This window comes from Trachinotus anak, unplaced genomic scaffold (genome assembly GCF_046630095.1).
Source record: "Trachinotus anak isolate AG129_WGS33_773 ecotype Australia unplaced genomic scaffold, CSIRO_AGI_Tana_v1 ptg000019l, whole genome shotgun sequence".
NCBI classification, from domain to species: domain Eukaryota; kingdom Metazoa; phylum Chordata; class Actinopteri; order Carangiformes; family Carangidae; genus Trachinotus; species Trachinotus anak.
Genome location: NW_027273870.1, coordinates 14064616 through 14078015, shown reverse-complemented (window position 1 = coordinate 14078015; position 13400 = coordinate 14064616). Strand labels below are relative to the sequence as shown.

Sequence of the window (13400 nt, the reverse complement as noted above, 5' to 3'; positions counted from 1 at the left end):
ATCATTACTATTAACCACTGTTAACTGTCATCATTATTGATAACACCATTACCTACACAGCTGTTCCTGGTCTTTCTCTCTCTCTTTTCTCCTCTCTCCTCCCCCCACTAACCCTTTTTTATATCCTCCTAAACCCAACCGGTCGAGGCAGACGGCCGCCCACCCTGAGCCCAGTTCTGTTGGAGGTTTCTTCCTGTTAAAAGGGAGTTTTTCCTCCTCCTGTCGCCAAGCGCTTGCTCTTTGTGGGAACTGTTGGGTTTTTCTCTGTAACAAAGTAAGGTCTTGACCTTACCCTGTAAAGTCCCTTGAGATAATGTATATTATGATTTGGCGCTATATAAATAAAATTGAATTGAATTGAATTGAGTTTGATACAGAGACATCCACATATGTTTCTGAGCAGAGTGCTGTGTCTCAACATCTTCTACCAAATAAGATCAACTTATGAACTGAGAATATGTCACTGTACATTTCTGCTACAGTCACTGTGACAGAGAAAGAACGGCACTGTAAACATTACTGTCATAGATGAGGTCACTGATGGGCTCACCTGAACAGGTGATTTCCACAGTGGAGGAAGAGGAACCTGATGATGAACATTCCCTCAGGGTGAATCCAGCCTCAACACACTCAGTTCTGATCCTCCATACAGTTATGTATGAGGACTGCTTTCTGCTTCCTGTTGAAACACCAGAGCCACAGTCCAGCTCTCTACAGGCTACAGCTGCTTCCTGCAGGGTCCAGAGATAGTCATCCACTACTCTCCACTCTCCTTGTTTCACCTCCAGTGTACCTGCACAGCGACTGGCTCCTCCCACCAACCTGACAGGCTCTGAACACAAAGAAGAGAGTCATCAGTGAAACAAGTCAAGTGAGTTTGATTAGAATAGAAATGAACTAAATCAAAGCTGCAGCTCTACTTCTACCTGAGCAGGTGAGTCCAACAGCTTTACCAGTTGAGCAAGTGGTTCTAGCTGAGCCTGAGCTTCTGCAGTCCATGAGAGCAGACTCATGGCCTCCACACTGGAAAACTTTAGTCCACATTGGAACCTCCACTTGTCCATAGGGCACCCCTTGGAGGACTGAAGGAGCCCCACAGCCAAGCTCCCTACAGACCACCTCTGCATCCTGCTGGTCAAAGTCAGCTTCACACACTGAGGACCACCAGTGGTTAGACTGGTTAGACTTCAGCTCCAGTCTGCCTGAACACAGACTGGTCCCATTCACCAGCCTGACAGAGTCTGCAGAGAGAGAGAGAGAGAGCACATTCACACTGTGACACAAGCCTTTATGGACAAGAGATATTCCACCTCTGTAGATTTCCTACTTTGCCTCCACCTTGTGGTAGCATGAAGAATTACACTCCAGTATAATTCCATGATAAAGAATAAAACCAAGATCTGTAACTTCAAAAGGTGGTGTTAGGGAAACCCTTAGATCTTCTGGAGATGTAAAGAGACTAAATGGAGCTTCACTAGTGCTTGTGTCACAGGTGACAAAGACAATGGGATGATCTCCATAAGGCTGCTATGGTTATGTTTTTATGGTGATTTTAATTTTGATGATGATTCTATTTAAAATGTGTGTGTTATTGTGTGTTGTTAACCCCTTTTAATAATAATGTTTGTGTTATAGGAAGTGTTATATTTGGTTGTGGTGGACTATATAACAACAGGCAGAGACACCCACACTTCTGTGATTAAAATAGGGCCCATCCACTTCACAGTTGTCACCTGGGCTGTTTGTTAAGTGTTGTTGCATCAAGTGAAAATTTGTTTTGCTTGTTTTTTAGCATCATTTGAAGCATGTAACCTGATGAGTACTGAACACACTGGTCACTTGGCGCAGCCTGAAGAAACAGTCACGGGACAGTGGCTGGGATGTGGCAGTCCATGGTCTGTGACACTGTGATAAAATTGCTTATTTCCTACTGTGTTATGATGCCACCAGTGTGTGAACTTACACAGAAAACAGTGGAATGCAGATCTTGACACGATGTGTCTGCCCTGTATAATTAATGGGTTTGAAAACATTTCCATTGAATTAATTTTTTAATTTCATGGAAGTTTATGCAGTTGTTGTTTACTATTTGTCAATATTTATTTTGCATAGTTTATTTAGTATGGTCCCTGATAGATTAGAGGGACGGCAGTAAAAGACTCCAAGTCTTGAGCTTCTTTATTGCCCTGATAGATTAGAGGGATGGCAGTCTTGTGCTGCTATATTTTGGAAAAACAATGGCAAAAAGACCAAAAACAAAAATGTAAGGATTCCCCCACAAAAAAAGTGCCAACAAGAATATTGTCAGACAAACCATTTTATGGTTTAGGATAGCATGTGGGTTTTCATAGGAAGGTTTAAGTAGTTTTAAGTTTCAGTATAAGATGGTTATAAGAATGTTAGAAATGCCATATCATCTTTTTCATTTATACATTACTCATTTATATTTTACTCATATACTGTAATGTTGTTTCACTTTGATCATTTGACCATATAATGATTGAATTTGGTCATCATTATCTTTGTTAATCATTATTATCATTTTACCAATGTTATTCATTTATTCATAAACAATGTGTAAGTTTCCTTTTTGTGTTGAGACATGCATGAGATGGCTTAACAAGTGTGACTCTGAGGTAGCTCAAAATGGCCGGCAGGAACAACTCATACATGACCGAAGAGGAGAACGCAAACTGAAATATAGATTAACCTATCAAAGTGAGAGTTGGTATATGTCCCATATATGACCCAACTGTAGATGTTCCTGTGTACATGCAGGAGCCTGTACTGAGAGCTTTCTAAGGTCAGATCGAGGTGAACAAGTGCAGAGAGTTTACAAAGGTCAGATTAAGGTCTCTGCAAGAAGTGTGAAAAAAAGTTGGCTTTCAAGTGCTGACTATGTGTGTGTATGATACATGTACACATATAAAATGCTCAGCAAAGAAGAGTATATAATCAGCCTCTTCCTGCCGCTCGGCGTGATGGGTCCTATTTTAATCACAGAAGTGTGGGCGGTTGCATCTTTGCAAAAGATCAAAACTGGTGAGTTGATTGTTTACAAAAAAGGGTGAATGCATCAGGTAGGTATATACCTGCTAGTATCCAGTGGCAACCTGACCAGAAATGAAATAAATGCATTCCCTTTTGTGAATGACTGATGTCAGCCACTTAAAATACAATTGGACCACAAAATTAAAATTTAATTTAATTAAGATCAACAGTGCAAGCGTATGCAAAAAACAAAGCCTGCCAAAAAACAAACTCTTTATTTTTCCTTTTAATTTTAAATTTTTGTGGCATTGTGAAATAAAAATTACTTCAAACTTTTTAAGCCCATGTCAATCAGTTTTTCACTCTGTGAAAGAACACAAGAGCCTAAAACAGAAGGTTTTCCTCTTCAGAGGACATTGCTCAGCCCTAAAGAGGTAAGGCTGGACATACACTGTGCGATTTTAGCAATCATTTTGTTAAATTCCAACTCAAACTGTATGAGTAGATCGCATGCGATAAAAAGCCAAAGCTCATGATTTATGTGCTCACACTGTACGGGCCACTGTTCGGCTCCGACTTAACTGATCAGACTATACAACACAGGGTTGGTTGGTTGAACTATACATGTGAAAACGTTGGACCCCCAAACCAGGAACACAAGAACTGGTGATTTCAGAGATGCTCACCAAGGAGAAATGCACTTCCTTGGCCATTTGTGCCATTCTCTGTGCAGAAAGGTCCAAAGAAAAGAGGCGCCGGCATACGGTCTTTCCATTTTACAACGACATTGCATTTTACATTGCAGATAGCTACAGAACAGTTTAACATTAGATCTCCCTGTTTTCTCGCTGCAAAGTTCAGACCAGTTATGCTGTCTATGTTTTATTACTTACATTACTTTTATTACTTCAAGTTCAATGTTATCTATGATGCACAGTCCAAAATCTCAGTCGTGTGTCACCATGCTACTACTTCTGTTGCTGTTTAATGTTTTCGCGCAGGCACAGTGAGGGAAAAACCACTGAGAGTAGGGGAATCGGCTAGTGGCTCTGCCTCTACTGTGTGATATCCTCACAAGGGGTGACCAAAATTTCGGACATTTTTGAAATCCATCCGACCGTCTGAATGCCAGTCGGTAGCAGCTCATAGGCTGTTTATATTCAACTGTTGAGATCCTAAATTTGTTGAACAGCTTTGAAAACATTTATATTTTGAGTCTGATTCTAACACCAGTGGGTCAGTGTAGTGCTAACATGTATGACTGTCGGTATGTTTGCCTACCTAAGCTATAAGTGATGTTACAGAGGTTGATGGTTAGGTTGTTGGCAATGTCCGGGAGAAATGAGAAGTCCTCAACATAGTACAAATGAGATTCTTTGGGATCAGAGGCGGTGGATCTCAGCTGATTCATGTCAACTGTCACACCTGAAAGAAGAGAGAACCAAACAAATAAAAACTATTTGGTTGGAAAAGTAATAAAACTGTGTTTTCCTGACGCCTAAAATAAACCTTGACAAACTATACTGCTGTTTCTAAAATTTTATCCCACGAAATTAGAAATCATGTACTTTACTGCTGACTCTGTGCTAAAGCATAGGTTCCTTCAGGGTAGTAGCCTGGTTTTATTTCAGTAAGTCCACTGTTAAAATCAACCTCCAAAGACTTTGGAATGGGGCTAGCTAACTCTGTATACCTCACTGGGGCTAGCTAGCTAAAGTTTTCATCGAGACAAACAGTAAGTAGCATGTTCAATTCATATTAATGTCACTTAATTGTTTTGTGTAAAGTGTATATTCAGAGCTTGTCCTCACTTCAACTTTTCTCAGGCTGTGCTACTTTCTCACTGTTCAAACTGACAGTCACTCACCAATAATGTAGATCTCAATGCCGTTGTCTTTCAGGTTCTGCGGGGGGGAGCTGCTATGCTGTAAGTATTCAGCAATGATCACGATGGCAATTTTTTTGGAGTCTGCCCGCATTCCCACATGAGGTTTAAAGTTCTCATGGTTCATGTAGTCCAGATCCAAACCTGTATGACAGTAAAAAAGAGATATCAAAAGACAGAGTTGATAAGTTGGGGGAGTTGATGCAGTTTCTAACAACTATTTTAGAAAATATCTAAACCTATCTATGTCTGTGTCAGAAAATATTCGATTCTTTGATAAAAAGTCAAAGAAGTCTGTGGACAAACTGAAGGGGATAAAACAACTACAACTCCAGAGATGCAAACACAGTAAGAAAAATCTAATTACAGAGCTTCAACTTTTATGACGAGCTGCTTCCATCATTACAAATATTAATATCAGGCAACTCTTTAGAATCCACATAAATGTAGAGTTTTAATGTTATTTACACACTAAAGTTATTTTAAGTTTATTTATGCTGCTGTGGAAAATCTATAATGTTAAATCTGGGAGGACAGGTGTATCTTTACAGCTATAAATTATGTCTTTAGATCATGTTTTTAAAATGCTGCTGAAATTCAGGGGACCACTGATGTGTATTGGGGTCTGATGTACGATCCATCTGATGAGTGAAAAAACTACGCAGACTGGCTCCTAGTCTTGACCTAGTTGTTATGAAAGGTACGCATTGGCTCAGCCTCTTGGTCCCTGCATGTCCCCTGTAATAACTCCATATGTGATGATCATTTAAACAGTACTTGCAGTCTAATTTATTTCTAGGTCTCCCTAAATACAAATTAGTTTCCCTTTATTCACTCTAGCTTTTTCATTCTATCTATATGTACCCACTAAGTATTGCATTGGTGCCCTGTATGTACAAAATATTTACACATTTAAAAGCTGTGATCTGAAATGTTACTCAACATTGTTATTATGCTGTTAGTTATACTGATTGTAATTACTATAAAAATATAAATTCTGTCATTTATCACCATCTCATTTTATTGGAGCCCTGCTGTTGCTGCTCTCAGTTTTTTGATGATGATGGCAGACAGATTAAGGTAAAAACCTTTTAACAACCTGATCTGAAATTTTCAGGTTGTTCAGTCTGTCCCATTCTTGTGGACACAATATCTCAGTAACGCCTTGACAGAACTTCTTCAAATTTGGCAAAAATGTTCACTTGGACTGAAGGACGAACTTATTAGACTTTGGTTGTCAAAGGTCAAGGTCAGTGTGACCTCACAAAACACTTTTATGACTCTGGATAAACAGAGATGTAATCTGAAACCAGTCTGAGTCGAGGAGGCATACAACTGCGAGGCAGTAATTCAAGTTTCTGAAGATGCTTTATCAATGATATTTAAAATGCACAGTTTTCTTGAGTCTGTGAGGATTCCATTCACAGTTTGTTCAGTATATACAATATGTACTTATTAGAAATACCTGAAGTTAATTTTTTGTATGAGACAGTGATCACTACCAGCTTTAGTTCATCCACTACTGGCTAATTCAACTAATTCAACTGGAGCCTCAAGCTCTGATTCCACAGTCCCTCCCCAGTGTGAACCTGGTGTGGACTGGAGAACATGATGGTAAATCACCTGGCCTGAGGTTTACTCCTTCTCTGTAGGTCAGGTTGGCTATGGCGCTCAGCAGAGAATTTTTGGTTTGGTGGGTGTTCAGGTGCCACACAGTCTCTGGGGTGTAATGGTACCAAATCAGACCTGCAGACACACAGCAGTGTGTAAATCAAAGAGGACACATTGACCCATTATTATTATTATTATTATTATTATTATCTTGTCGCCATATTTGACTCAGGGACATATCTCATGCTCTGTAAATGTCAAAATGTCCATTAGGGTCGGGCAACATGTTAAGCTTTTCCAACCGGCTGCTGTCAGTCCAGCAACAGGCAATTGCCGATACAGTATATTCGTGCAATCAGCGAATGCAATCATGGAAGAGCCAGTTGCAAAAAAATACAAAATCACCTGTGTGGGATTATTTTGGTTTTTCAAACCTGATGCAACTGGCAAGCCAGGAGACTTAAAGAAAGCAATTTGCCATCTTTGCAAACATATAGTGCCAGCAAAAGATCCTAACACTGCCAATTTGCATGAGCATTTGCGAATACACCATCCTGCTGATCATGCTGCTGTAAGCTGTAAAGACAGGCTGTTCAACACTACTTGGAAAAAAAAAAAAGTCAGATGGCATCATAAGAAGCCTCCACTTGCAGTCTCCAAATGAGCAAACAGGTGAGGATAATATGATATTAGATGATCAGTGTGCACAACTGCACATACGGTTTTTGGTGTAGTACTCAAATGGGATTTATGAATTGATGTTGCTTTTGCATCCAACTGTAGGTTGCTGTTAGCACATGCTTTGAATTGTGTCTTAAAGATGAATTATTCACCAAGTAGAATTCTGAAGGAGGCAGATCCTAAAATCAGCAAAATAAAATCACCCAAAAAATGTCCACCCAAGAAACCAACTAGCGATGGACTCAGCCAATCACCCAACCCTAATTTCCATCTGTATTATCCAATCTTCTACTCTGGTTATGATCTGGTGTCGTCCATGGAAAGTGAGTAAGTAGAGGTTTATCCATACAGCGCATTTCAAAATAAAAGTTAGAAAGTGTTTAACAAAAGAAGCATTAGCAGGACAATAAAATAAAAAGAATGGGATTCATAAAACAGACATAGAGGAGCAGTAGATTAAACAGCAAGCATTTAGATATAAAGCAGTATAGAGCAGATGCAGACAAACTAACCCACTGTCTTAACCTTAGATATAAAGCGAAATACATGGAACATTTTTGTATGTATTTCCTTTTTCAGTGTATATCCTTTGGACTGCTGCTAACAATGGAATTTGTTAAAAAAAAAAAAAGAACTGGATCAATTTGTCTCAGACACTGCTTTTAAGGGCATACTTAAGGATATTTTAATGATACTTGTAAATGTTTTTGTTGAGATGTGTGAAACATCAATTGTGAAAAAGGGATCTTTACTTTGTTTTGGCACATTTGAGAAGTTAATGCAGGTGCTGTTTGATGGACAATGGTAACAATCAATGAGATGTGCTGATATTGACATGTGATGGTTATCAATAAAGTTCACTCAATGAGTGAGTTCCAGTTAGGGCAGGACTGATGCCCCACTGTGTACTTATTCCTCTGTAATTATTTTCAGTCTAGCACTGGGTATACACGTCAGAGTCGCTGAGCAATTCACCTCTGCCAACATTTTGTTCCCTCCCCTCCTCCCCTACAAGTGCCTTCGCTTGAGAGATTGATTGTGAATGAGAAATCGTTCTTAATGTCTTGGCTGGTAAAATAAAGGTTATATTAAAAATATATATTGTCTCATTCCTGGGTGTTGGTGTTTCTCTGTGACTGGTAACGTTTTTTGCTGCTTTATCTCAGTTAATGTCACTATTTTCTCCATTACAGCGGCTAAAGATCCCTGAACCTTGGCTAGTTCTACCCCCAAGATGACAGCTGTGTGTTGTTGGAAGAGGGTGTTGGTGGGTAAAGTCTAAACCTCTACTCCAACACTTATCTTCCAACACAAATGCACAACTACTATAGTCCCAGTATGTTCAAAAACCCACTGGAGATGGACAGAGTGCAGTGCAATACAGTTCTTAGAACAAGAGATGACCCCAAGCTGGCTCTGGAGCTGAACTAAAGACACAGTGCCCAAGCCACATCTTTTATACCAGTTTCTTGGGGGGGGGGGATCCACCCCTTTTTCTAAAAACAACCAATCATTGCTTTGGAAATATAGGTGTCACAAAATGCCCCCTAGTGACTGCCAAATACTAGCAGGTCTTGAGTATTGTTGCCAAACAATAATGGCATCAAAAAGTCCTAGACTTTCCCTTATCTCTCAGGGCCCTCTGACTTTATTTTTAAAAAGCTATGTAATCAGATTCCATATTATACATATTATAAAAACTTCAAATCACATAACTCCATGTTAAAATATCATTATAGATGATGTATTAAGTGCATAGATTTAGCATTTGATATATTCTACATTACATAGTCTACTTAATCAGGTTAGATCACATAACACATTGCAGGTTGTATTTTGATGTTGCTTGGACATTTTTATGATGCTTTCTTCATTTTTAGTGTGTATTCCAACTTCCAGCAAGTTACAGGCTATTTTCATCTAAACAAGCCTTCCTCTGAGCTGGAGGAATAAAACTGGTCTCTATTTGCAGTCAGCTGTGGGTCGAGTACCTGGGGACCAGCTACAAAGTGCAATATGTTGCTATTAACTGAAACACCCCCATCCATTTCTCTCCTCTCAACTCCAGTTGAGGCACACTGTAAACGGCCATGAGATAATGCATGTTATGACTATCTATTGAACTGAATTAAATATATTCAATATATTTAAATACTTATGAAGCAGTAGTAGTAATAGTACAGAGATAGTAGTATAAATAGTAGTAGTACTAAAAATATTACCTATCTGGACTCTGTCTGGGCCGATGTCAAAGACTTTCACTATGTCAGCGAGAAAGGAACAAACAATTTCAAAGTTCTTCATGCTCCAGGTGTTCTGCACAAACAGAACAATGTCAGCTTTGGCTGTTTCACACTGAGCACCTGGAAGAAAAACAGAGATGGGATATAATAAACAAATATAAGAACTACACAGATTCTACATGTACACATATGTCTCTATGATGTTCATTATTGAAAAATGATTTCATACAGGTGTAAGAGGCTTCCAATTTCCTTCAAGATGCTTTTAGAAAAATACAGAAGAAGCCGATTTACATTCAACTTTTAGACTTTACTGTATTTCTGAACATTGTCGATATGGTTTCCATGATAGATACTGGACTGAGACAGCTCCCCTGAAAGTGGTGAATTATGTCAGATTCTGGTTTCCTCTGACCTCAGTGTAGCATTCAGTAAAACAATCTCTTTGCTCTAATGGCTTGAAACAGAGGCTGGCTTCTTTGGATACTTTTTTTCCATCAAAGTTCTGTTCAGACACAGTAAATATTTCTGGTGGTGTGTCTCACGGTTCAGTCCTGGGCCCCCTTCTTTTCTTTCAGAAATGCTGCCATCAGGTCATTTGCAAATATGGCATCTGTTTCCATCACTCTGCAGGTGACACACAGCTCTACTGTATATCTCTTCTTCACTTGATATCACATTCTTGGTGGGGTGGGAGCTCTTTTTATGGTTTTTATGGGATTTTTTTTTTTTAAGTTATGAGTTTTTGCATCTGCCTCCAAACTGAATGATGAAATATTTCACCTAAAAACTATTAATATTAGCATGTTCTGATGTGATGCCTCCATCATCATAGTCACCATACAAACTCATTCTTATGACATATCATGCCACTTGTATGGTTGAGATTTGGTTTATTTAAATGGGCTATATGTCTGTCTACTGAAGTTGGCTTGCTACCATGTAGACCCAGGTACCTACCACAATCAAGAGGATACTGAGTCAGTGCACACTTCTGAATGGAAATGGAAATGCAATGATAGCTGAAACTTTTGGCAAGTGACTATTATCACAACCACCACTTGCTCCCAGCAAGAAACTATATTTGGCAGTAAAGAAGAGAATTGATAGAAGAAGGTATGATGATGGTAGCTAATTGTATAATGCTATTGACAATATTAATATGTTTCCTTAGTTAGCTGTTTGTTGATTTGTTGAAGATTATAAGACAGCAGTCTTGTGTTGACAGCTCTCAGGGTTTCAGCAATTTGGTTGAACTTTTTTATAACTGATGATTGTAAAGTTAGACTGTATGGACCCAGTAGTGGATCAACTAAAACAAAAAGGCATGTGTTCACCATATTGCAAGCACTTGGCATTACTGTTAGGACATGAGGTAAGATTAAGGTCAGTGTTAATAATTCTTACACTTGCTCTTTTAAAGCTAAGGATGGAGATGGATGGGTTCAAACAAATTCTCAGAATCCGAATCCGATTCTGAATCAGTTTTATGGCCAAGTATGTTTCCACATACAAGGAAGATGTGCTGGTGTTTGGTGCAAAACAGTAACATAAATAAACTTAGAGTAAAATTAAAGGTAAAATTAAAAGTTAAAAATTAAAATAAAATTAAAATTAAAAGCTTGTTGTCAAGGTTGAAAGAAACCAAAACTGACTGCTGGTAGGAAACAGGGTGTGAACAATAGTGTCTGGAATAAAAGTTAGACAGTTTGTTGGCTCATCCATCCACCACCACATTCATTTGTCTTCATGTTCTCTATTTACCTGTGGAGTTGTGGTTTCCTTCAGTATGGAGTCCTGAGGAGAAAATCAGAAAAAAACATCAAACCAAGTGAATGTTTGAGATCTGTGAACACACTGAAGTCACTAAGAAGAAGAAACAGGAACAGACAATCACACAGGTCAGAAAAAAACATTGGGAAGAGAAAAATAAAATCAAAATGAATACCCATCACTTAGCTCCATGTATCTGGTCTGTATTTTATCTTTACCGTTTATGTACAGGATGGTGGTAGTGTTTCTGTTTTTGGCTTCAGCTGCTTTGGCTAGACCACAACAGTGTGACCAGTTCTATAATATCAAATGTCCCTGACTGACTGACTGACTGACTGACTGAGTAACTCACCATATTTCCACCATTGGTCAGCTGAATGCTATGTGACTAAGTTGGAGTCTTCCCATTGGCCGTTGCTCTTTCATGATGAATTGGTGCAAGTAGTTTCTATTAGGGGGCGTTTAGAGGCTGCAGTGTCACCAAATTGGCACATTCATTGCTAGATTTAGAGACTGAGTATAAACCTGGTATATGGCAGGAACATATATGGGTCCATTTGTTGTTACAGGCAGTCACCCAGCCACCACAGTATTCCAACCACTCAGGAACTACAGGGAAGCAGAGGAGTGCTTCTGGTTCACTGCACCCTGAACCTTGCCTGCGTTACAGCATATAAATTGCATTTATTACGTGTACCATTATTACAAAAGGAGGCAGAGGAATAACACGACACACTGAGAGAGCAGGAGAGTAGGATAATCCAAAGTAGTAAAGGTCTGAGAGCTCCAGAGGAACTATGATGTGAACAGAAAGAGGACTGAGGCTCAGAGCTGAAGTGGTCCATAAAGAGAACTGAGTCTCTTTTCTGTTGGTCCACTTTAGCAGGACGTTTGATTTGTTTACAAATGAATATATGTCAAAACACCTTACTTAATAGACTGTCTCTTCCAACTTCCTCTCTTAGTGATCATTTCACAGTTGATACAGCTTTAGTACATTTTGTCAGATGATATCGTGGTTATAAAATCAGGATTTTAGCAGCAGCTTGAAGTGACTTCTGGTTAACATGTCATCTTAATGGACCATGTTTCAGTCACTGTTTCAAACTTGTTCTGTTGATATGACAACGGACACTGTAAATCATGTCAACAAGAACACCCTTATGTGAATCCAGCTGTATTAAAATACTGTATATGTGAGCACACAGAGGAGAGAAGCAAATAGATAAAAAGCTGAAACCAACTGGTACCAACACTTGACTGAAACCAGCTGATACCAGACCCGAAGCAGCTGACACTAGACTGGATGATAATCAGTACCAGATTTGTTGTTTTTTTTTTTTTTGTTCAGTAAGATTGGACATTTTATTTAAATATTTTGGTCAAACAAAATTTGAAGAACATTTCTTGAAGATGTACTTGAAATTCATGGGTACCAATAATTGGACTGTAATTAATAGTAAAGGTGTAGTTGAAGTTGACTTAGCCAATGGCTGATGATCAAAATTCAACTTATTTGAAAAAGGTGAAAATCATAAAACCCACAGTTTCAAAATTTAAACATCTATTTGAAACTGTCTAGTAGTATCTATTTCAATTTTATTCTCTTTTTTGGAACAACTTTATCAATTTTCCAAGTGTTTGAGCTGTAGTATTTCTTTCCGTCTGCTTTTACATCCATAACATCAATGCTTGAGTTTCAGAGGGTTAAAGAAAACAACACAGTGTGGTAGATAAGAGGTTTTTCTCTGACAGTAAAGTTAAATAAATAATGTTAAATAAACTGATCACAACTTCAACTGAAGACTCTTCACTGTTTTACTGGTCATGTTTCCTTTCACTGAAGTTTTGTGGCTTTAATTCAGTGTTTTTTCTATGTGGTTCTGAACCTTTCTTACATCATTAAAGCATCTCACCTGAGCTCCACAGTAGCAGCAGCACCATCAGCAGGTGATCCATGTCCAGGTAGATGTCTGTCTCCGTCTCTGTCTCTTCTCTGACTGCTGCACTCGTCCTCTCCTCCTCTGTCATCAACATGTCGTGTTTCCATCTTTTATCTCCTAATCAGCTTGTCAGAGCAGAAGCTGATAATAAACCACAGATTAAAGGGTGAGTTCACAGAATTTCTTTAACCAGAGTTTGAGATATCAACCACATATGCAGTTCACATGTAACTCTTCATTATCTTTAGTGGGGATGGATCATATAACGCTCAG

The 13400-nt window shown here is 38.8% G+C and overlaps 2 protein-coding genes across 2 annotated transcripts; both read right to left on the bottom strand.

Moving 5' to 3' along the window:
* Window positions 1-482: 482 nt before the first annotated feature.
* On the bottom strand, window positions 483-1894 carry LOC139635961 (scavenger receptor cysteine-rich type 1 protein M130-like). Its single transcript, XM_071503572.1, has 3 exons — window positions 1866-1894; window positions 927-1273; window positions 483-832 (listed from the first exon to the last, which is right to left on the bottom strand). Exons 1-3 carry the CDS (start codon window positions 1892-1894, stop codon window positions 483-485), a joined length of 726 nt encoding a protein of 241 aa, XP_071359673.1.
* Window positions 1895-6428: 4534 nt separating this feature from the next.
* Window positions 6429-13221, bottom strand: LOC139635960 (collagen alpha-1(XII) chain-like). Its single transcript, XM_071503571.1, has 4 exons — window positions 13101-13221; window positions 11176-11208; window positions 9391-9531; window positions 6429-6622 (listed from the first exon to the last, which is right to left on the bottom strand). Exons 1-4 carry the CDS (start codon window positions 13219-13221, stop codon window positions 6429-6431), a joined length of 489 nt encoding a protein of 162 aa, XP_071359672.1.
* Between the last annotated feature and the right edge of the window lie 179 nt (window positions 13222-13400).